The following is a 25,610-nucleotide window of genomic DNA, read 5'->3' as shown; positions in this document are numbered from 1 at the left end:
AGTATTTTTGAAATTTTTGCGATGTTTTTCATAATATTGGAACTATAAAACGATAAAAGAAGTGTTTATGAAACGAAATGGGGAAAATATTTTCCCTTATATTTTGAAACCTCAGTGGGATTTTCAACTCATTTTCCTTTGACAGGTCACAAATATAATTTGATATAACACTGTTGCAATTTTACAACAATACAAACATAATATAATCAATATACAAATATAAAAATCAATATAGAATAAAAATCCAAACTTCATTAAAGCCCCCAAAAGAGGAATATGACGATACGATGCTATTTACTGGTGGCCCTAATACTCCAATTGCTAAGATTGCAACTGGTCACAGCACAAAAAAAATAATGCACTGTTGCTGCTGCAAAATTATTTGTACAATATTGCAAATATGCTATACATTGTTGATGACTATATTATATTATTGACGTTGAGATCAAGGTGAACATTTGAATAGTTGGTGCTCATGACAAGCTAAACAGTATTTTAGATGTATTTTATTTCTATACATTTCAGCAGGTAACAATTCTTGGATATAAGGTTCTGACTTAAATTGCACCTTGTGTAGTGTCAAACAATTTAAGTAAGAAAAACATATGTGAGTCTTTTCTCTTCAAAATGCATGCAAGCATTAAACTATATATCATGAGACAATAATGGGACTTTGACATGAACATGTTCTATACAAACTGTATCTTCTTAAACATTTGAATAAACATCTCACTGAATCCCTTTATATTGGATGAGTTTTGATGGATTTTGAGGTGATGCTGGGTATTTGTCGGGATGTTGAGACTGTATTTTGCGTGTGCGGTCGATTGGTCGCCGGTCTTTTGGTCTCCCCGACCGCGACAACGGGCGACCAAAAGACCGGCGACAAAACAAGGTAAAACAACACGGTCTACGCATCAATAAAAGCCAACAATGGCGATGAGCAGTTTCACTTTAAGAAGCTACGTCAGTCAGGGTCTTTCAACAAGTTCTCCAACAAAAAACAATAAAAGTCAGGGAAATTTTGAGCTTTTCTTTAGCCTAATAATTAATAGGCCATTAAGTATGACTAAATAGTAATTCGCAGTTTGTATTTAGGGAATTTGAGCAACGATTTAAATGGTAATTATCATTAACCTTCCGGGCGACCAAAAGACCGGCGAGGAAAAGATCGGCGACCAATCGACCGTGTACCATATTTTGAACCTGAGTGGAGATCAAAACAGATGCGCTGCTGCATTTCAGACCTACTGTGGGTGTGACGCTATCATCCCCTTTAAAAAACAAACCTTTAACGTAGTAGGCTTACAGTGGGAACTGCACAGCATTTTCTTTCCTGTTTTTACGCGCATATAAGCCGTACCCTCGATTCAGTCATCTTTTTTTTTGTCCGACAAAAGCGGCTTATATGCGAGTAAATATAGTATTTAATGGCTATAAAACCTTTTCTGCGGCTACAGCTGTGACACATTAAAAAGCATCAGTAATATCCTGGACGGCCCGGCGGATGAATGGTTAGCGCGTCAGCCTCACAGTGGGGGACCTGGGTTCAAATCCAGCTCAGTCCAAATGTGTAGAGTTTTCATGTTCTCCCAAGGTAAGGCCTGCGTGGGTTTAATCCGGGTGCTCTTGTTTCCTCCCACATTCCAAAGACATTAATTGTAGGCTGATTGGACACTGTAAATTGCCCCTATGTATGAGTGTGAGCATGAATGGTTGTTTGTCCCCCTGTGCCTTGCGATTGGCTGGCCACCAATTCAGGGTGTCCCCGCCTCCGGCCCGAAGTCAGCTGGGATAGGCTTCAGCACCCCCCATGACCCAAGTGAGGATAAAGCAGTTCAGAAAATGATATTTTCCCTCCAGAACGTGGGATGCTTCATGCTTGCAGATCAAAGTGATTGCTTCTATCTAATCATTGTGTTTGGGCAGAGTCCTCACAACAATGTGTGAAAAACAGCAGGTAGCTCTGAGTGTTTTTTGTACAAACAATTGAGCTGTGCTCTGGCAGTTGTTAAACTATTCCTGACCTGCCTAAAGATCCTCTTTTTATGGTTCGAAGGGAAGTGTCATATCTTAAGAATCTATCTCAACAGATGTCCAAATTTAGACCGAACAGTAGTATTTGATTTCAAACCAGCCATGTACCTTGTAATTGAAGCCCACCCACTTGTATTCAAATTAACGCCCACTTTGGGCGGAGGGAATGAAGGCTTTAAGAAATGGAGTGAGAATGAGAATGGAAATCTTGCCTTTTCTATAGCCAATAAAGAGAACTGGTCATGGAAACTTCAATAATGTCTTGCCTATTATATTTTTGTTGACACCTATGTGGAGTTTGCATGCTCTCCCCGGGCCTGCGTGGGTTTCTTCCGGGTACTCCGGTTTCCTCCCACATTCTAGGAACATCCAAGGTAGGCTGATTGGACACTCTAAAATTGCCCATTGGTATGGGAGTGAGTGTGTGTGGTTGTCTCTTTGTGCCCTACGATCGGCTGGCCACTGATTTTCCCCTGCCTCAGGCCCGGAGTAAGCTGGGATAGGCTCCAGCACTCCCCGCAACCCTAATGAGGATAAAGCGGTTCAGAAAATGATATGAGATGAGATATATATGTACTATGTATATATGTTTTCCCTTTTGTTTTGTTCGGGAGCGAGGTTGCACTTATATTGGATGTAAAGCTTGTCAATACTAACCACATATGGTTATCTATTTAGTATGGCAGACAGAGACATGGTTTATATTTGGCAGATTTTGCAGCAACCGCCACGTTTCTTCAAGAAGTTGCAGAACATAGCGAGTGTGGAGGAGCTACAAGTGGGAAAGATTGGGTCAAATACTTGCATGGTGGGCCACTGTTGTCATTGTTCCACGAGCTTACTTGTCTGCGCTTGAAGGCCTCCACGAGTTTGGACACATCGCAGAAGGTCATGGGAAACGTTAGCCGAGGGCCCAAATAACTGTCAGGCACCTCAACGCTCTTGTAGCAAAAGAATCGCTCCCATTCCGTATCATGGCAGATGTCGTTCTCACGGAAGAGGTGCGATATTAGGTTTCCTGAGTCAAAGGTTCAACAAAGGGGAGGCAGATCATTGCTGTAACAAAAAGTTACATTTGCAGTAGATAAGATAGTTTTAATCCTCTTACGTTCACGGTTGGTTGGGGTGAAGTGGTCCATCAAGGAACTGAAGAAATTGTACAGCTGGAAGAATGAAAGATGTGGGGGGTTTTCGCAAGTTGTAAACACATGCATCATAAATAGCTTGGAAACCATTACCAGACTAATTTACGACACCCCAGGATTAGATAGCTCAACTATGTCTTCTCATCACAGCAGTGGAAATATAGCAAATTACTGTTTATCGCAGTGGATATGATCCAGAACCATTCCTAGTCATGAGACAATATGATTATATTTCAATGGCCTTAGATTATTTTGAAGGTGCTATAAATCACTAAGGGTAGTAACCTAAAAATGATAGAAGATCATATTTTGGACACAACTCCATCAAAATTGGACAGTAGCTTAAAAATTTAATTAGATTATAATTACTTTTCCTTTCTCAGCCCACTCGAAAATCTCTCAGAAGATAATGTCACACCTAGAACAAACTGCTGATTGTTTGCAGGCTGCTAGCATTGGATCCATAAGCATTCTATTCTCCTGTTGCCATGTGAAAATTCTGTCAGAATGTGTACTAACTGGGTGGTCCGGCGGCTGAGTGGTTAGTGCGTCGGCCGCAGCAGTGGGGGACCTGGATTCAAATACAGGTCGGTCCACCTGTGTGGAGTTTGCATGTTCTCCCCGGGCCTGCATGGGTTTTCTCCAGGTCCTCCGGTTTCCTCCCACATTCCAAAGACATGCATGATAGGCTGATTGGACACTAAATTGCCCCTAGGTATGAGAGTGAGCTTGAATGGTTGTTAGTCTCCTCGTGCCCTGCAATTGGCTGGCCACCGATTCAGGGTGTCCCCCACCCCTGGCCCGAAGTCAGCTGGGATCGGCTACAGCACCCCCCGTGACCCTAGTGAGGATAAAGCGGTTCAGAAACTGGATGAGATGTATAGTAACTATTGCAGTACAAGAAGGGTAGCCATGGTCATCCATTCTGGTTATGATGTCACAATTGCAGATTTATTTGCATTGTACTTAAAAAATGCAAAATGTCAACAAAATGCAAGCTCTCTACTTGAACACTATCTGCCACACCTTTCAGTTTAAACGGATTGGACGCCAAGTAGTGAGAAACTCATTTAAATCACCATATTTTCTCGCATATAAGCCGCACCCCTAGAATTGCCTTAAAATTGTTGAATTTTACATTTTTTTACGGATAAGTCGCACCCTGATTCTCAATTTTCATCTCCACATTTATGGTTTAGGGCACATGTGTCAAAATGGCGGCCCGGGGGCCAAATCTGGCCCGCCGCATCATTTTGTGTGGCCCGGGAAAGTAAATCATGAGTGCCGACTTTCTGTTTTAGGATCAAATTAAAATGAAGAGTATAGATGTATATTAAATTTTAAATCCATAATTGTAATTTTTTAAATCATTTTTTTCTGTGTTTTTAGTTCTAAAATAATTTTGTAAAATCTAAAAATATATAAAAAAGCTAAAATAAACATTGTTTTAGATCGATAAAAAACTGAATATTCAGGGCTTTTAATCCAGTTCTTTTAATCCATTTGTTAAAAAAAATATCGAAATATTATATCTAAAATGGTCCGGCCCACATGAAATTGAGTTGACGTTAACGTGGTTAATATCATAAGTTATAATTCATTCCGTACCGCTTTCATCACAAGGTCACGGGGGTGCTGGAGCCTATCTCAGGCAACTTTGGGCACCAGGCAGGGGACACCCTGAATTGGTGGCCAGCCATTCACAGGCCACAAGGAGACAGACAATCATTTACGCTCATACCTAAAGGCAATTTAGAGTCTTCGATTAGCTCACCTATACCTCAAGAAAACCAACGTGGGCCACACAGAAATGTCGAAACCCTCGATCTCAGAAATGTAACGCTCTAACCACTGACACACCGGGCCGACCAGATAAAAACGTTTTGAGAAAAGAACAAACTTCAGCGCATCAGCATGTTTTTTCTTCGTACTCGGCGATACGGATTATGTCACTTTAGCATTTGGGTTTCACAATCACTATTACTAGAATTGAGTTACCATCAGAGTCAGGTTTTACGCATTATCAGTATTGATATGGACGGGGTTGCGCCCAAAAATATACAATAAATGTCACCCCCTGTAGAGTGACACAATGTTTGTTTAAGGTAAGAGGCATTTACATTTTTCTCTATTCTTTTACAAAATATTAGTACAATGATTAAATTGACCCTGTTCTGATCTAAAAATCTATTTAATGTGAAAATGACCTTTATCTGGTCTTGCTCTCCGGCATACTCAATTGACTGGAAGATGTTCCATGTGCACCTGCGCCTCATCTCCAGCCGGGTAACATACTGTTGATACCAGCGTGAGGCGGACGCGCTAATCACTCAGCCGCCGGGCCGCCAATTTGAAAATTCTCTAGTTTAACTCATTCACTGCCAGCACGGGGAACCAAATATGTATTGTGGTAGTCAAAAAAGCAGCGAAATTGACATTGAAAACACCTATCAACTACATTTAACATTTACAATGTTTCTCTTTTTCGATTCACATTTGTTTCTGCAACATTGAAGCATCAACTCCCCATGCAATTTACTCTGACCTCGGTCATGCGTATTCCAAATAGACACGAAAAAAATACTTCTTTTTTTTTTTCCACAAAACCTTTACTGCAGCTACAGCTGCAACACACAAAAAGCATCAATAGTAACCTGATACAATTGAAATATTATTTAGGATACGTATATCTGCTTGTGCAGCTCGATACAGATACAGTTTGGTAGCTCTGGCTAGTCCACTTTATCACTAGCCAATCATAGTTTGCCTACAGAACTGATTGTGAAGGCCGCCAGGTAGATTTCTGACCCTGGCAACAAATAATGGCTTAAATGTGGTTGGTTAAATGCTTAAATATGAAAACACACGTGGAAGCGGTGGGCCGGTGGATGAGTGGTTTGCACGTCAGCCGCACTGCTCTGGGGTCCTGGGTTCAAATCCAGGTCACATCCACCTGTGTGGAGTTTGCATGGGCCTGTGTGGGTTTCCTCCGGGTACTCCGGTTTCCTCCCACATTCCAAAAACATGCATGGTAGGCTTATTGGACACTCCAAATTGCCCCTAGTTATGGGTATGGATGTGAGTGTGCATAGTTGTCTTTCTCCTTTTGCCCTGGGTGTCCCCCGCCTCTGGCCTGGAGACGGCTGGGATTGGCTCCTGTTTTCGGCTGGATTTTACCCCATTTTCGGGCAATGTTTGCTGGTACGCCATTGACGTTCATCGCTGTCTTTTCCTGGGAAAATCACCCCCCTGGCCCGGTTGTAATGTCTGAAAAGCTCCAGTATTTGTATTTAATCATTAAATGCTGCTAGGAAGTGGATTTTACCCCATTTTTGTGCATTGATTTGTTGATTATCTTTTATGTGTCGCAGCTGTAGCTGCAGTCGAAGTTTTATAGCCATAAAATAGTTTTTGAGGGTTGGATTGATTCGTTGAAGGCGCTACGAGAAAATGCACGGACCACCACTGATATATACACATATACATATATACATATACGTACATATGTATAGTATATATATATATATATATATATATATATATATATATATATATATATATATATATATATACACACACACATACACACACACGCACATACACATACACACACGCACACGCACACGCACACGTACACGTACACATACATATACATATATATACAATATACATATATATACATACATATATATACATATATATACATATATATATATATACATATATACATCTATATATATACACAGCGGCCCGGTGGGGCGAGTGGTTAGTGCGTCGGCCTTGCAGCTCTGGGGTCCTGGGTTCAAATCCAGGTCACGTCCACCTATGTGGAGTTGGCATGTTCTCCCCGGGCCTGCGTGGGTTTCCTTTGGGATAGGCTCCAGCACGCCGTACGTCCCTAATGAGGATAAAGAGTTTCAGAAAATTATATAGTGTATGTTTTCCCTTTTGTTTTGGTCGGGAGCGAGGTTGCAATCATGTTGGCTGTAAAGCTCGTCAATACTAACCACATATGGTTATCTCTTTAGTATCGCAGACGGAGACATGGTTTATATTTGGCCGATTTTGCACCAACCGCCACGTTTCTTCAAGAATATACTTGCGTGGTTGGCCACTTTGTGTTGTCCTTGTTCCACGAGCCTACTTGTCTGCACTTGAAGGCCTCCACGAGTTTGGACACATCGCGGAAGGTCATGGGAAACGTTAGCCTAGGGCCCAAGTAACTGTCAGGCACCTCAACACTCTTGTAGCAAAGGAATCGCTCCCATTCCGTATCACAGCAGATGTCCTTCTCACGGAAGAGGTGCGATATTAGGTTTCCTGAGTCAAAGGTTCAACAAAGGGGAGGCAGATCATTGCTGTAACAAAAAGTTACATTTGCAGTAGATAAGATAGTTTTCATCCTCTTACGTTCACTGTTGGTTGGGGTGAAGTGGTCCATCAAGGAACTGAAGAAATTTTACAGCTGGAAGAATGAAAGATGTGGGGGGTTTTCGCGAGTTGTAAACACATGCATCATAAATAGCTTGGAAACCATTACCAGACTAATTTACGACACCCCAGGATTAGATAGTTCAACTATGTCTTCTCATCACAGCAGTAGAATTATTGCAAATTGCTGTTTATCACAGTGGATATGATCCAGAACCATTCCTAGTCATGAGACAATATGATTATATTTCAATGGCCTTAGATTATTTTGAAGGTGCTATAAATCACTAAGGGTAGTAACCTAAAAATGATAGAAGATCATATTTTGGACACAACTCCATCAAAATTGGACAGTAGCTTAAAAATTTAATTAGATTATAATTACTTTTCCTTTCTCAGCCCGCTTGAGAATCTCTCAGAAGATGTCACACCTAGAACAAACTGCTGATTGTTTGCAGGCTGCTAGCATTGGATCCATAAGCATTCTATTCTCCTGTTGCCATGTGAAAATTCTGTCAGAAAGTATACTAACTGGGCGGACCGGCGGCTGAGTGGTTAGTGTGTCGGCTTCACAGTTGGGGACCTGGATTCAAATACAGGTCGGTCCACCTGTGGGGAGTTTGCATGTTCTCCCCGGGCATGCGTGGTTTTTCTCCAGGTCCTCCGGTTTCCTCCCACATTCCAAAGACATGCATTCTAGGCTGATTGGACACTCTAAATTGCCCATAGGTATGAGAGTGAGCTTGAATGGTTGTCCGTCTCCTCGTGCTCTGCAATTGACTGGCCACCGATTCTGGGTGTCCCCCGCCCCTGGCCCGAAGTCAGCTGGGATCGGCTCCAGCACCTCCCGTGACCCTAGTGAGGATAAAGGGGTTCACAAAATGGATGAGATGTATAGTACCTATTGCAGTACAAGAAGGGTAGACCTGGTCATCCATTCTGGTTATGATGTCACAATTGCAGATTTATTTGCATTGTACTTAAAAAATGCAAAATGTCAACAAAATGCAAGCTCTCTACTTGAACACTATCTGCCACACCTTTCAGTTTAAACGGATTGTACACCAAGTAGTGAGAAACTCATTTAAATCACCATATTTTCTCATATAAGCCGCACCCCTAGAATTGCCTTAAAATGGTTGAATTTTACAATTTCTCACGGATAAGTCGCACCCTGATTCTCAATTTTCATCTCCACATTTATGGTTTAGGGCACATGTGTCAAAGTGGGGGCCCGGGGGCCAAATCTGGCCCGCCGCATCATTTTGTGTGGCCCGGGAAAGTAAATCATGAGTGCCGACTTTCTGTTTTAGGATCAAATTAAAATGAAGAGTATAGATGTATATGAAATTACCTGATTTTTCCCCTTTTAAATCAATAATTGTAATTTTTTAAATCATTTTTTCTGTGTTTTTAGTTCTAAAATAATTTTGTAAAATCTAAAAATATATAAAAAAGCTAAAATAAACATTGTTTTAGATCGATAAAAAATTGAATATTCAGGGCTTTTAATCCAGTTCTTTTAATCCATTTGTTAAAAAATATATCTAAATATGATATCTAAAATGGTCCGGCCCACATGAAATTGAGTGAGTTGACGTTAATGCGGCCCGCGAACCAACCCGAGTCTGACACCCCTGGTTTAGGTAGTACATATGTGTTAGTTTGAAGGGAAAATATCTCAGGCAACTTTGGGCACCAGGCAGGGGACACCCTGAATTGGTGGCCAGCCATTCACAGGCCACAAGGAGACGGACAATCATTTACGCTCATACCTAAAGGCAATTTAGAGTCTTCGATTAGCTCACCTATACCTCAAGAAAACCAACGTAGGCCACACAGAAATGTCGGAACCCTCGATCTCAGAAATGTAATGCTCTAACCACTGACACACCGGGCCGTCCAGATAAAAACTTTATTTGAAAAAAGTACAAACTTCAGCGCATCAGCATGTTTTTTCTTCGTACTCGGCGATACGGATTATGTCACTTTAGCATTTGGGTTTCACAATCACTATTACTAGAATTGAGTTACCATCAGAATCAGGTTTTACGCATTATCAGTATTGATATGGACGGGGTTGCGCCCAAAAATATACAATCTGGTCTTGCTCTCCGGCATACTCAATTGACTGGAAGATGTTCCATGTGCGCCTGCGCCTCATCTCCAGCCGGGTAACATACTGTTGATACCAGCGTGAGGCGGACGCGCTAATCACTCAGCCGCCGGGCCGCCAATTTGAAAATTCTCTAGTTTAACTCATTCACTGCCAGCACGGGGAACCAAATATGTATTGTGGTAGTCAAAAAAGCAGCGAAATTGACATTGAAAACACCTATCAACTACATTTAACATTTACAATGTTTCTCTTTCTCGATTCACATTTGTTTCTGCAACATTGAAGCATCAACTCCCCATGTGATTTACTCTGACCTCGGTCATGCGTATTCCAAATAGACACGAAAAAAATACTTTTTTTTTCTTCACAAAACCTTTACTGCAGCTACAGCTGCAACACAAAAAAAGCATCAAAAGTAACCTCATACAATTGAAATATTATTTAGGATACGTATATCTGCTTGTGCAGCTCGATACAGATACAGTTTGGTAGCTCTGGCTAGTCCACTTTATCACTAGCCAATCATAGTTTGCCTACAGAACTGATTGTGAAGGCCGCCAGGTAGATTTCTGACCCTGGCAACAAATAATGGCTTAAATGTGGTTGGTTAAATGCTTAAATATGAAAACACACGTGGAAGCGGCGGGCCGGTGGATGAGTGGTTTGCACGTCAGCCGCACAGCTCTGGGGTCCTGGGTTCGAATCCAGGTCACATCCACCTGTGTGGAGTTTGCATGGGCCTGTGTGGGTTTCTTCCGGGTACTCTGGTTTCCTCCCACATTCCAAAAACATGCACGGTAGGCTTATTGGACACTCCAAATTGCCCCTCGGAATGGGTATGGATGTGAGTGTGCATAGTTGTTTTTCTCCTTTTGCCCTGCGATCGGCTGGCCACTGATTCAGGGTGTCCCCCGCCTCTGGCCTGGAGACGGCTGGGATTGGCTCCTGTTTTCGGCTGGATTTTACCCCATTTTCGGGCAATGTTTGTTGGTACGCCATTGACGTTCATCGCTGTCTTTTCCTGGGAAAATCACCCCCCTGGCCCAGTTGTAATGTCTGAAAAGCTCCAGTATTTGTATTTAATCATTAAATGCTGCTAGGAAGTGGATTTTACCCCATTTTTGTGCATTGATTTGTTGATTATCTTTTATGTGTCGCAGCTGTAGCTGCAGTCGAAGTTTTATAGCCATAAAATAGTTTTTGAGGGTTGGATTGATTCGTTGAAGGCGCTACGAGAAAATGCACGGACCACCACTGATATATACACATACATATATACATATACATACATATGTATATATACACATACACACACACGCACACGCACACGCACACGCACACGTACACACACACATACACATACATATACATATATATCCATATATACATATATATATACACATATATATATATATATATATATATATATATATATATATATATATATATATATATATATATATATATATATATATATATATATATATATATATATATATATACATAGCGGCCCGGTGGGGCGAGTGGTTAGTGCGTCGGCCTCGCAGCTCTGGGGTCCTGGGTTCAAATCCAGGTCACGTCCACCTATGTGGAGTTGGCATGTTCTCCCCAGGCCTGCATGGGTTTCTTCTGGGTACTCCCACATTCTAGAAACATGCAAGGTAGGCTGATTGGACACTCTAAAATTGCCCATAAGTATGAGTGTGCATGGTTTCCGTCTCCTTGTGCCCTATGATCGGCTGGCCACTGATTCAGGGTTTCCCCCACCTCAGGCCTGAAGTCAGCTGGGATAGGCTCCAGCACCCCGTACGTCCCTAATGAGGATAAAGCGGTTCAGAAAATTATATAGTATATGTTTTCCCTTTTGTTTTGGTCGGGAGCGAGTTGCAATCATATTGGCTGTAAAGCTCGTCAATACTAACCACATATGCTTATCTCTTTAGTATCGCAGACGGAGACATGGTTTATATTTGGCCGATTTTGCGCCAACCGCCACGTTTCTTCAAGAATATACTTGCGTGGTTGGCCACTTTGTGTTGTCCTTGTTCCACGAGCCTACTTGTCTGCACTTGAAGGCCTCCACGAGTTTGGACACATCGCGGAAGGTCATGGGAAACGTTAGCCTAGGGCCCAAGTAACTGTCAGGCACCTCAACACTCTTGTAGCAAAGGAATCGCTCCCATTCCGTATCACAGCAGATGTCGTTCTCACGGAAGAGGTGCGATATTAGGTTTCCTGAGTCAAAGGTTCAACAAAGGGGAGGCAGATCATTGCTGTAACAAAAAGTTACATTTGGAGTAGATAAGATAGTTTTCATCCTCTTACGTTCACTGTTGGTTGGGGTGAAGTGGTCCATCAAGGAACTGAAGAAATTTTACAGCTGGAAGAATGAAAGTTGTGGGGGGTTTTCGCGAGTTGTAAACACATGCATCATAAATAGCTTGGAAACCATTACCAGACTAGTTTACGACATGTTAGGTTTAGATAGTTCAACTATGTCTTCTCATCACAGCAGTGGAACTATTGCAAATTACTGTTTATCGCAGTGGATATGATCCAGAACCATTCCTAGTCATGAGACAATATGATTATTTTTCAATGGCCTTCGATTCTTTTGAATGTGCTATAAATTGCTACGGGTAGTAACCTAAAAATGATAGCAGATCATATTTTGGACACAAATCCATCAAAATTGGACAGTAGCTTAAAAATTAAATGAGATTATAATTACTTTTCCTTTCTCAGCCCACTGGAAAATCTCTCAGAAGATAATGTCACATCTAGAACTGCTGATTGTTTGCAGGCTGCTAGCATTGGATCCATAAGCATTCTATTCTCCTGTTGCCATGTGAAAATTCTGTCAGAAGGTATACTAACTGGGCGGACCGGCGGCTGAGTGGTTAGTGCGTCGGCCTTACAGTTGGGGACCTGGATTCAAATCCAAGTCGGTCCACCTGTGGGGAGTTTGCATGTTTTCCCCGGGCCTGCGTGGGTTTTGTCCAGGTACTCTGGTTTCCTCCCACATTCCAAAGACATGCTTGGTAGGCTGATTGGACACTCTAAATTGCCCCTAGGTATGAGAGTCAGCGTGAATAGTTGTCCGTCTCCTTGTGCCCTGCGATTGGCTGGCCACCAATTCAGGGTGTCCCCCGCCTCTGGCCAAAAGTCAGCTGGGATAGGCTCCACCCCCCCCCCACGACCCTAGTGAGGATAAAGCGCTTCAGAAAATGGATGAGATGTATGCTAACTATTGCAGTACTAGAAAGGTAGCAATGGTCATCCATTCTGGTTATGATGTCACAATTGCAGATTTATTTGCATTGTACTTCAAAAATGCAAAATATCAGATTGGAGGTAGGAAATGTCAACAAAATGTGAGCTATCTACTTGAACACTATCTGCCACACCTTTCAGTTTAAATGGATTGGATGCCAAGTAGTGATAAACTCATTTAAATCACCAGAAACTCATTACCGTATTTGCTCCCATATAAGCTGCCTGGGCGTATAAGCCGGACCCCTAAAATTGCCTTAAAATGGTTGAATTATACAATTTTCTCGCGTATAAACCGTCCCCTGATTCTCAATTTTCACTTCCACATTTATGGTTTTAATAGGGAGCACAAATGTCTTACTTTGAAGGAAAAATCTTAAGAAAAATCCTCACATGCGGTATTTCTGAGATACTGTATGAATCAAAAGCATATTATTAGGGTCAATATCATAAGTTAAAATTCATTCCGTACCGCTTATATCACAAGGTCACGGGGGTGCTGGAGCCTATCTCAGGCAACTTTGGGCACCTGAATTGGTGGCCAGCCATACCCAGGCCACAAGGAGATGGACAATCATAACTAAAGGCAATTTAGAGTCTTCGATTAGCTTACCTGTACCTCAAGAAAACCAACAAAGGCCACACAGAAATGTCGGAACCCTCGATCTCAGAATTGTAACATATTTCATTATGTCACTTGAGGTAATATGAAAAGATGTTTGGGTGGTGATCTGCCTCCTACTAGCTGACTGAAGGTAAGTGAAAGACAGTGAGAGGTAAGTGACCTGTATCCATAACAGCAGAATGCCAAATTACAAGTCCGTAACTATCACTTATTTAGGTCTTTTGCCGAGTAAACGCAGCTTATGGAGAAGCACCACCAATTTCGTCATACGCAGTTTCTGGGTGTGATGACAAGTAGGCTTTTTTGTCGTTGATGATGACGACAGGGCCTATGTCTGATTATTATTATTATTTTTATTATTATTATTATTATTATTATTATTATTATTATTATGTCACTTTAGCATTTTGGTTTCACAATCACTATTACTAGAATTGAGTTACTCAACCGTCAGAGTCAGGTTTTACACATTATCAGTAATGATATGGATGGGGTTGCGCCCAAAAATATATAATAACTGTCACCCCCTGACACAATGTTTTTTTAAGGTAAGACGCATTTACATTTTTCTCTATTCTTCTTAATAGGGTTTTACAAAATGTTAGTACGAGGATTAAATTGACCCTGTTCTGATCTAAAAATCTATTTAATGTGAAAATGACCTTGATCTGGTCTTGCTCTCCGGCATACTCAATTGACTGGAAGATGTTCCATGTGCACCCCTAACCCTAACCCTAACCCCTCATCTCCAGCCGGGTAACATACTGTCGATACCAGCGTGAGGCGGACGCGCTAATCACTCAGCCGCCGGGCCGCCAATTCTAAAGTTCACTAGTTTAACTCATTCACTGCCTGTACGAGGAACCAAATATGTATTGTGGTAGTCAAAAAAGCAGCGAAATTGACATTGAAAACACCTATCAACTACATTTAACATTTACAATGTTTCTCTTTCTCGATTCACATTTGTTTCCGCAACATTGAAGCATCAACTCCCCATGCGATTTGCTACATCCTGCAGGTGTATTTTCTCGCACATCTCGAGTGAAAATAGAACCTCTCTGTGTGTGGCTCTGGGAAAGAATTCTATCTTATCTGCAGCTTGACTTCAAGAATAGATTTTTGGCTCATACCAACAGATTTTTTATGATCGTTTATTTTTGTTGGCTGTGACCGTATTAGCATTGCACAGCAGCAGCACTTATTGTTTCCAGGTGTTCTATTTCTACCCTCCACATACCGTCCTTGAGAGTCACCTGCAGAGGGCAATAATATTGTTGCAATATTTATCATTGTAGATTTCTCCCTTTTATGGCATTGCTGAAAGAGTCTCCAAACCAGTGTTTCCCAACCTTTTTTGGGGGGCTGCGGCACACTTTTTGCATTGAAAAAAACTCAAGGCACACTGCTAGCTGAAAATCTTCTTTATATTATTTTTTTAAATGTTTTATTTTTATTTATTATGTATATTTTTTATGATTTTTAATATTTTTATTATTATTTTATGTTTTATTTATATTAATTTAAAACTCTGTCACCTATATTAACATTATAAAGACATTTTCATTAAAAGTTTTATTATCAGGAATTAAATAATCCCACCCAAATTATTCCAAAATTTAAAAAAATTCACACCGATCTAACGTCATCAAAGTTGATGTCCGCAGACCCCAAACAGCTTTCAGTTTGATCTTAAAATAATTAATGCAACGTTTTTAAACTTTAATTATTTTAATTTTTGACTTTTTCTCCCAATATTACGCAAAAGTCATGATTCAGAGACTTCACATCGGCAAAGGTTGAAACCAAACAAATTACGGTTCACGTACCATAAAAAACAGGAAAAAGACTTAAATCTCGTAATATTGCGACTTTTTTCCTCCCAATATTATTTCAACCACCTAACATTACGAAAAGAGCCGTTTTGCGCTCACACAGACTCAACGTCAACAAAAATTGAAGCCTGAAAAACCGAAGAGCTTCCGGTTTACTTAACATAAAAATAAGCAACAAAATGACTTCAAACTCATAATATTACGATTTGAATCTTGTCATAGTACAATCTATGATTTCATATTTCAAGTTTAACCTCATAATAACTTTTCATATTTGTACCAGTGGCTGGCCGTCAGGGCCTTCAAGGCCTTCTCTGCTGGCCTAAGAAATATCTGAATCATATATTATATTTTGTCCATCAATACTTATTAAATAATTACAAATGGTCTGTTAGCTTCTTTTCCCCCTGGTTGCACTGCTTCCAGATGTGTGTTTTCATATTGAAGCATTTAACCAATCACATTTCAGCCATTATTTGTTTCCAGGGTCAGAAATCTGCCTCAAAGCCTTCACAATCAGTTCTGCGGGCTCTGCCGCTTCAAACAAGCGTCGATAAGATTGTTGCTTTAACCAATCAGATTTCGAGTTGGCAACACCACGATGTATTGTCGCGGGCGTAGGGATACGTCATTGCGTTGTTGCAGGCGTAGGGATACGTCATCGCTTTCACCAACTATGATTGGCTAGTGATTAGCCAGAGCTACCAAACTGTATCTGTAGCGAGCTAGACAAGCAAATATATTGTTGTGTTGATTTAAAGCCATTTTCAAGACGGACTATGCCAGAAATACGACAGGACAGGCTCGACTTTCAGCATCCGCTTCGATGGCAATAGAAAAGAAGGAAGAAAGAAAGGAGGATGGATATTGTGTACAGTTAAAAATGATTTTTGGTGAGTAAAATATGGCTATATTCCTAAATAATATTTCAATTGTGGGCCAAGTTCTGATATCTGAAAAGCTCCAGTGTTTGTATTTAATCACTAAATGCTGCTAGGAAGTGGATTTTACCCCATTTTTGTGCATTGATTTATTAATTATTTTTTATGTGTCGCAGCTGTAGCTGCAGGTGAGGTTTTATAGCCATGAAATAGTTTTTGAGGGTTGGATTGATTCGTTAAAGGCGCTATGAGAAAATGCACGGACCGCCACTGATTTGTAATGATGAATAGTCATTTTAGTGTGCACTCGTATTGGCCTATTTGGACCGGATGGAGTTTCAGGCACTCGTTTTGGGTCATAATTTGGTACTTAGGTCGTCTTTACCAAAAATTCACTCAATACATGTACCATATTTTTCAGACTATAAGTCACAGTAGCCAAAAAAATGCACAATTAAAGGGAAAAAAACATATATAAGTTGCAATGGAGTATGAGTCGCATTTTGGAGAGATTTTAATTGATAAAATCCAAAAGAAAGAACTATTCTACTACAACTTGAAAAGCATTTGAAAAGTGATAATAATACAAAAAAATAAAAATAAAGGCAACAGCAGGCTCATAACTTTTTACCCCCAAAAAGTATAATTAGATTTTTTTGGGAAGCCGTTCTGAGTTGTTTTTATAAGTTGCAGACATTTCTATCTGTTTGTCGTGGTGACCTCCGATGGGAGCAGCCAAAAGCCCACCCACTGCCAATGAGGCAATGATCAATGCAGGTCTAAATGGCTCTCCGTGTAAAAATAGCATGTGCAATGACATAATGTGTGAATAATTGTTCACTGGCTAACCTTACAAACACCGTACGACTCGTACGGTGTTTGTAAGGTTTTTTGGGTGTTTGTAAGGGGAATCATAATCATTTATAAGGGCAGTTATCGGCAGAGGTTGACAGGTATGCAGTAAACTAATAATTAAATTAAAAAAATACTAGATGTGGCCCACAAAAGCTGTCATTTGGTTTTAGCATTGTAAATCTGTACTTGTCAAATTTTTACAAACACACCTGCATTTAGTTCATATGTATGTATATTTTGAACAACACAAGTCATGAAAGTCATGTTCCAGCCCTGAGGGCAGTTGAGCTAAGCTCCAACTGTTGCACAACCAGAAAAGGAAAACATGTCATGTGAAAATTCAGGAAAAATACTGCACCAATATCCCCATTTATCTATGTGATGAAAACCATTGCACGGTGGTTCAAATTAGTATTTATGCATTCATTTCATAATACAACATGGGTGGTTTTACACTTATGAAGAGTTGTGCTCGTTCAATCTCCATGTTCTCTTTCACACAGACCAAGGGACAGGACAACAATGTTAAGCATCTCAAGGCCAAGCAGGGCTGCAGGAAGATAAAAAGGCAGTTTTCCCAGACTCCGACAAACATTACCTTGTGCAGCATCCCGCCGTCTGGTTACTCCTACCTCTCTTCGCCTGCCGTCGCCAGAACTCTCCTCCATTTGTCCAGTCTGTCTATCCGGAACCGGAGACCATGTCCATTGCCGTCATCGCCACAATGGCATTGATATGCTCCCCTGTGGTGGTTGCATTTGTCCTGCAGCCTCCCGAGCAAAAAGGTGAAAGTCCACAAGACTCCATTAACAGGTGGGTCATGTTCATTTTGTACACTCTTTATCTTGTATCATTTCCTTTTCTCCCCTCATTATTGTCATGGGAATGCGCTGGTTGAATGACGTTTTTCCCGGAAATTATATTAGGTGGGTGGCCCGGTAGAGAGAGTGGTTAGCGTGTCGGCATCACAGCTCTGGGGCGATTCAGAAAATGAGATGAGGCCGCAGGTGGCCCACCCATGAGAACGAATTGACAAGAAACATTTTTTGATTCAAATGGAACTAAAAGGCATTTAAGAATAGCATTATTATGCATACAGAAAAAAGTTATCGAACAAAACAAAGCAATAAAAATAAAGTTAATCCTAATTTAGCCAGGTCGTATTTTCAAAAATATTTCCAATATTACTTATGTTACTATAGTATTTTCCCTTATTATTTATTTCCACTTATTTTAATGTTGTATATATTTGTGGTTTATTTTATTCATATTGTTTTTCAGGATTTTTTCATTCATATTTTGAAATGTTTATTGCAATGTTTTTTTAATTTTAAATAAGAACACTTTTAGTCATTATTCATGAAATTAACCAACTGTGTATTCATTGGCTGTTTAAACAAAATATATTTTATTGTGAAAGTTGGTACTAAATTATATTTTATTTCAGAATGTTTTCATTTTTATTCCATTGGATAAATGGTCACATTTATTTCTTATTGTCATTTTTTTAGTGAATGCTGAAAGTAATTTTATTAATGCTTATTTAGAATTAATTTCTTTTATCTAACATTCTGTTAATTACATTCTTACTCATACAGTTCTACTTAACTATTCATTTTTTTAATTCATTTTAATATAAATTTATTTTTGCCATTTTAGCATTTCATTCTTACACTATTCATATTGTTTAGACAGTATTTTGTGACAGGAGATATGGATCGCTTATGCATAACTAAAATGCATGTTTAAAAAAAATGGGTTTATAAATGCATGCATTTTAAAGTATTGACTTTTGACTGGGAGTCCAGTTAAATTGGAGTGTGGTATCAATTCCAGCTTAGGGGTGGTATGATTGGGCGTGCGAATTGTTGTCTGCCTCTCTGTGTGCTCAATGGATTTCGCACAAAGTCCATGCAAGCCTTGCGAGGATACGAGGCACGCAAGATGAATGAATTCATTCATTCATTTATATTGTGAACCTCTTATCCTCACAAGGGTGGTGGGGGTTGCTGGAGCCTATCCCAGCTAACTATGGGCACTAGGCGGGGGACACCCTGAATCGTTGGCTAGCCAATCACAGGGCACAAAGAGAAGAAAAACCATTTTTAGGGACAATTTAGAGTGTTCAACCAGCCTACCAAGCATGTTTTTGGGACGTGGGACACGTAGAAAGCCCACGCAAGCCCGGGTAGAAAATGCAAACTCCACACAGGAAGGCCTGAACCTGGGATTGAACCCTGGATCTCAGAACTGCCGGCCAACGCGCTCACAATAATATGTTGTATGTATGTTTCTAAAACAAAGTACTGAAATTCTACAATTTTCTACATTAATTTCAACACCTTTACAGGTTTTGCCCGTTTGAATAGAGAGACACTGTTTAAGTGTTAAATCTGAGAACTGCAAAATAATTTAGGCTGAACTCAAGCTTCTTGTGAGAGCCAGATTCAATGATTTAAAAAAAAAAATCATTTGTCTCTGGCCTGTGGACCTCTGTTTGGACACCACTGTGGGGGCGGGTTTTTTTTCCCCAACCAATCCAGCACAGACACTTTGACCAATGAGATTTCTGCAGAAAACAAGACGCACCTGACTGCAATCCACTGATTGCACGTGTAGGACACCAGATTCGTAAAAAGGTGTCCTCTTTATGGGTTGGAATGAAAACCCGCACCCACTATAGATTGACCCTGTCAAAGTGACTAGCTCCATCTAGTGTTCAAACTGAGAAGTGCAACAGAATGTAAGCTGAATTTTCGCTTCTTGTGTGGCCCATAATTAATGATATTTTCCACATTTGCTGTGGGCCAATAAAACACGACAGCTGTTTGGACATCCTTGTCTTAAACGCTTATTATTCTCATGTTGTTGTGGTTGTTTTCGGTCAGATGCCACGGAGACTCCCTCGAGTCCATCCGCAAGGACCTCCTGGCCGGCCTAAACCTGCAGGCAGAGCCGCGGCTGCCAGAGGGAAACAAGAAGCAGTGGAGTGGAACTGCCGAGCGGCTGCAGGCCGTGGCAGGTAGGAGTGGATTGTGCGCATTAACAAGATTAGCAATTGTGCCAAATCTCTTCCCCACTTCCTTAGTTCCATCCGGCTATTCCTCCGACAATGGGCAGGACACCCAAGAAGACTACACCCAAACCTGTGAAGTTTCCATGACAGGTACACTCTCTGATGCAGTTTAAAGTTTACTGTTATAAACTGTAAATATAAATTCGTAGCACATTTTAGGGACGTCCCAAATCTGATTTTTTAAACTTGTGATCTGATTTTTTTCCACTAAGTTTTGCCATTTCAGACCCAGTGACCAACCATATTTTTAATCCATGAAAAATAATGCGAAAAAAACATGTAACAAATATAGGATAGATAAGATAAGTTAAGTGAGTCCTGCTCGCACCTGCTTAAGACATTTCTTAGTTAACAAATATTATATGAACTTTTCTCACTGTCATTTCTTCCAAATAAGAAGTAGTCCCACTCAGAAGACATGTTTACATCGTGGTTTAATTTACAACAGCCAAAAAGCACCATTGCAATAAAAACAAACACAACTACTGACCTGACCTCATGACACGATACAGTTCAACACTCCAAAAATAGCCATCAATACTGACACATCACTAATACATTTTTCATCCAAATTGCACAACTTCAAACAAGCAGCCAGGCTTTAAAAAAAAAGGCTTCAAGCCGTCTGTTGCCACATTGAGGAATTAAACACAAAACTAAGAGTACTAGTACACGTTGTGTATTTAAAATTCAGTTGTAAAAAGCTTCTTGGTGTGTGGTCAGGTGTATATTATACAGTAATCCCTCGAATATCATGGTTAATGTAGACCAGAAAAATCGCAAAGTAGGGTCACCCCTATTATAACTTTTTTTTCCAGTGCTGAGTCCTAGTAGCAAGACTGGCTTCCGATTATTAACCCTTTGAAAAACATTTTTAAAATATATATATTTTTAAATTCTTCAATGCTGAGTCCTCGTAGCAAAAGCGGCTTCCGCTTACGAGTTTTAGCGTGGATTTTCACATTTTTATGAATTTTAAAAAATATATACAGTAATCCCTCGAATACTGCGGCTTCAACTATCGCGGTTTCACTACATCGCATTTTTTTTCTGGGGATAATTTTTTGGGGTTAATTACATTTTTTTGGTAAGTTCATAAAAATGTGAAAATCCATGCTGAAACTCGCAAGCGGAAGCCACCCCTCAGTCCTCCGCTTGCTACTACTTGAAATCTCATTATAATGACAATAAAAGCATTCCATTCAATTCAATACTAGAACTCAGCACTGACTGAAGTAAAAAAATAAAAAAAATAAAAAAAAAATATATATATATATATATATATATATATATATATATATATATATATATATATATATATATATATACTCCCCCGTCCTCCACTTGCTAGAACTCAGCACTGAAGTAAAAAAATAATAATAATAAAAAAATATATATATACTCCCCCGTCCTCCACTTGCTAGAACTCAGCACTGAAGTAAAAAATAAATAATAATAATAATAATATACATATATATATAAATATATATATAAATATATATATAAATATAAATATATATATAAATATATATATATATATATATATATAAAATATATATAAAGATTTTTTGAATATTTGAATATTTTCATCAAATTTGTTGCAGAAATCACAAACAAATGGGTACATAACATGAATGGTCAGTATATATATATATATCTTTTTTTAATTTTTTATTATTATTTTATTTTATTTTTAATAGGGTCACCTATTTTTTTCATTTACCATGTCTGGTCTACATAAACTGCGATAATCGAGGGATTACTTTAAAAAAAAAAAAAATTAATAGCTGGAAAAAGTAGTGAATTCGTAATTAGTGAAGATGTGATAACCGAGGGATCACTATATATTTCCCCAGTAGACGCAAAATCAGCATTTTGTTCTGTTTGTCTGTCAGATCTGGGTTGGGGCAACTGGATGATCTACCCCGAGCGTCTCACCCTGGTGCACTGTGGCCACGACGCATCTTGCAGGACCCAACGGCTCAACCCCCCAAAGCACGATGACTCCGAGGTTTGTTTGTCTCTTGACTGACTTTTTCTTTTGCTCTCGTAACCCACCCCACAGTATTTTGAAAGTACAGACAGCTTCCAATAGATAAGCTGCGATGTTGTCATAATAAATGTCGGTGCTCTGCAAGTCCTAGCACTTCCCAACCTCAAATGAATGCAAGTTGGCGGCACTATTTACCCCGCCAAAGGCAAACCTTTTAGCATTCTTTAACCTTAATTATAAGAAATCTCCTATTACATAATTTGTTTGGAGTTTTTCCAATATTAACGATCATTACCTTCATTAGGTGACCATCTAATTGCAGAGAAAACATGTAAATTTATTCTTGCCCAACCTCAACACTTTTACTTTCCACCTCAAAAATATTCACCAGAAGTCCTAGAGTTTTCTGTGTAGGGCAGATTTCGCTGTTGTACCTTATTTTTATCTTATGTGAACACCGGCATTTGTCTGACTTTGACTGTCCCCGACGTAAGGTCGGTGTGACCGCAAGACTGTATTTTGCGACAAGCAAGGCGTTTTCGCACGATGGTTTAACTTTGCTCTGGACACAGCACAAGTCTTGATGTTTGTCGATGACTTTCTCCACTTTTTTATGATGTTAAGCTTGGTTTCCATGGTAATTGCTCTTCTTTTGGTTGAATCTAGAAAACCCGGCTTTCCTCTTTGGGGACGTAATGTGAAAAAACAAGGGTAAAAAAGCAGAGATTGACTGTTTCATGGCGATCCCTGAGGGAATAATCCACAAATCAGTCTCCAGGCACACAAACACAGACAAGCACTTTTCATACCTCACTAAAGTCTGGCATTTTAAAAAGGGTGTGTAAAATTTTTATATTTGTTGTCGAGCAAAAGGTATTGTCGGTACAGTGGTACCTCGAAATACGAGCTCAATTCGTTCCGGGACTGAGCTCGTATATCGATTTACTCGTAACTCAAATGAACGTTTCCCACAGAAATGAACTAAAAACAAATTAATTCGTTCCAACCCTCTGAAAAAACAGCAAAAACAGGATATTGGATTGGAAAAACATGTTTATTTGTTCTAATTCGCCATCTATTAACATAGTAAAAAAAAAATACTGATTTAATAGTACTAAAATGTGTTTAATAGTACTAAAGTTAGACGGATTTCGCGGAGCGGAGAGAGGGGGGAGAGACATTTTGCACGGCAACGCGCTCGTAACATAACATAAACAAATTTAAATGAACTTGGATTACGATGGAGACACTCAAAAATAAGTTTAATCTAACCTTACACTAAACTTAATTCTAATTTTGTTTTAAATGTTGATACCTTTCTTCTCCCGGGTTGGCTCTATTTGCCCCGCCTCCACACTGACTGTCAGATGCAATCTATAGAGTGTTGTTTGCTTTTGTCTTCGCTTCAAAATATTCCCAAACTGATGCACACAAATGTCCTCAAAATAGGATAACGCACGACCACTTGCCAACGAGAAGTAGTATATATTCCTCTCCTATTAGCGATCGCTCCGCCATTCGCACTGACTAACGGGAGAAAAACACTGATAAAATGCAACGCTCCCCCCATTGCTCGTAGAGACATTACACGAGGGAGTTGCGGGGAGAGAGACAGTGCCCATGATGTTCTTAAGAGCAGCCTCTCGCGTCTACTGTATGCTCGTATGTCAAAATGTGTCTTGTATGTCAAGATAAATATTTGCCCGAAATTTTACTTGTATCTCAAATTGCTCGTATGTCGGAGTATTACTGTATTCTTGATTCTTAGTGTTGTTTGGAATATCTAGCCCTGAGGTGTGTTCCTGATTCCGCAGGTCCAGACACTTTGTTGCCAGCCAACCGCCCACGAAGTGGTGCCCATAATGTACATGGATGAATCCAACACGGTGGTCATCACCTCCGTGAGGATGATCCGCCGCTGCGGCTGCCCGGCTGGCCGTCAGACTCGCGAGGACTAAAGTTTGTTGAAAGGAGGGCCCCACAGCTCCTAAACTTGAAAGCTCCACAATACTCACTTCATGTACTTCCATCATAATCCAGTTTTTTTTTTATTAAATCTCCTATTTAAATTGAGCCATTTCTGGGACCCAGAACTCATAATAGGAACCATGCAGCCCCAATTATAATTGTAATCATGTTGTTCCACATCATATGACCAAGTTGCAAAACCAATCACATGATAAGTTAAAAAACAAAAGAAAAAAGCTCCCCCACTTAAAATAACTATTCTAGGTCTATGTCAATGGCATACTTGTCAACCTCTGCCGATAACTGCTCTTATAAATGATTATGATTCCCCTTACAAACCCCCCAAAAACCTTACAAACACCGTACGAGTCTTACGGTGTTTGTAAGGTTTTGGGGGGTTGGTAAGGGGAATCATAATCATTTATAAGGGCAGTTATCGGCAGAGGTTGACAGGTATGCAATGGCAAAGATTGCTTTTGAATAACCTCTCAAAATTCTTCCATTTCAGGGGCCCAAGGCTCAATATGGTGAATCCTTCCAAATTCTACTCAGTATTTTTGTGGGATAGACTGGCCAGTTGGCTTAATAATTGTTTCTTCATGTTTGTTAAGATCATAAAATGTAAGATAGACTGGCCAAACTGGCTTTACAATAGTTTGTTAAGATCGTGGAATGTAAGATAAGCTAACTAGCTGGCCTTGCAATTGTTTGCTTGTATTGTGCGATGTGGCAAACTCTGTTTGCAATTGTTTCCTTGTATTGTGCGATGTGGCAAACTCGGTTTGCAATTGTTTGTTCGAATCGCGCTATGTAAGATAGGCTGTGGCAGTTTATGTGAGCTATAAAAATATCGTGTTTGCATACAACTTAGCCCTGCAAATGTCTAACCATATCAGCCTAAAGTTTTGTTTACATAAACTTTGTCCTACATCGCTGTCTTGGATATATAACCCTGTTTTCCTATATAAAGACTGACCCACTGATCATTCGGAGAGAGTTGCAAAGGACACCACGCTGAGCGGTTCAACACTGTTAGAGCTGTCTCTCCATCTTGCAGTCCGGTAATAAACCTATTTCCTTTAAATTGATCTCACTCTTTCTGTGCCTATTCCTGAAGTTTTATTCCAGATCTATCAATTGTTCCTTCTCATTACATAAAAAGGCTTAACAGCCGATCATCTGGTAAATTGGATATACAAAGTGGCTTAAAAGACTCACATTCTGCTGCTGCATTTTCCCTAGCCTTGGTCTCCAAGGCGTTCCCCAAGCGCCGTCGTAGTTCCTGGTTTTTGTTCCAACCAATCCAGCATAGACAGTTAAACCAATCAGATTCCAGCTAAAGCAAACAGCACCTGGTTGCCATTGACTGATT

The 25,610-nt window shown here is 40.0% G+C and overlaps 2 protein-coding genes across 3 annotated transcripts; one reads left to right on the top strand and one right to left on the bottom strand.

The window, feature by feature from the left end:
* Nucleotides 1-989: 989 nt before the first annotated feature.
* On the bottom strand, nucleotides 990-18,159 carry LOC144091150 (serine/threonine-protein phosphatase with EF-hands 2-like). 2 transcript variants are annotated; one of them, XM_077623232.1, is made up of 4 exons: nucleotides 17,800-18,159; nucleotides 3,146-3,200; nucleotides 2,880-3,055; nucleotides 990-2,809 (listed from the first exon to the last, which is right to left on the bottom strand). In XM_077623232.1, the coding sequence occupies exons 1-4, from the start codon at nucleotides 17,809-17,811 to the stop codon at nucleotides 2,708-2,710; spliced, it is 345 nt and encodes a 114-aa protein (XP_077479358.1). In that variant the 5' UTR covers nucleotides 17,812-18,159; the 3' UTR covers nucleotides 990-2,707. The 2 variants fall into 2 exon arrangements, with proteins under 2 accessions (XP_077479358.1, XP_077479356.1); XM_077623230.1 differs by having other exon boundaries at nucleotides 990-3,055.
* On the top strand, nucleotides 17,776-24,574 carry LOC144091149 (bone morphogenetic protein 6-like). The gene is made up of 5 exons (XM_077623229.1): nucleotides 17,776-18,014; nucleotides 20,090-20,223; nucleotides 20,290-20,367; nucleotides 22,173-22,288; nucleotides 24,085-24,574. Exons 1-5 carry the CDS (start codon nucleotides 17,902-17,904, stop codon nucleotides 24,226-24,228), a joined length of 585 nt encoding a protein of 194 aa, XP_077479355.1. The 5' UTR covers nucleotides 17,776-17,901; the 3' UTR covers nucleotides 24,229-24,574.
* Nucleotides 24,575-25,610: the final 1,036 nt, after the last annotated feature.

The sequence above is a fragment of the Stigmatopora argus genome, chromosome 16 (genome assembly GCF_051989625.1).
Source record: "Stigmatopora argus isolate UIUO_Sarg chromosome 16, RoL_Sarg_1.0, whole genome shotgun sequence".
Lineage (NCBI taxonomy): Eukaryota > Metazoa > Chordata > Actinopteri > Syngnathiformes > Syngnathidae > Stigmatopora > Stigmatopora argus.
This window is presented reverse-complemented; position numbering and strand designations above follow the sequence as displayed.

Bases quoted from the DNA above. Each gene is read 5' to 3' on its own strand.
- LOC144091150 (XM_077623230.1), bottom strand. The intron at 3,056-3,145 runs GTAAGAGGATTA...CCTTTGACTCAG, and splicing joins CACCCCAACCAACCGTGAAC to GAAACCTAATATCGCACCTC.
- LOC144091149 (XM_077623229.1), top strand. From the start codon at position 17,902: ATGTCCATTGCCGTCATCGCCACAATGGCATTGATATGCTCCCCTGTG. The intron at 20,368-22,172 runs GTACACTCTCTG...TTTGTCTGTCAG, and splicing joins CTGTGAAGTTTCCATGACAG to ATCTGGGTTGGGGCAACTGG. The intron at 22,289-24,084 runs GTTTGTTTGTCT...CTGATTCCGCAG, and splicing joins CAAAGCACGATGACTCCGAG to GTCCAGACACTTTGTTGCCA.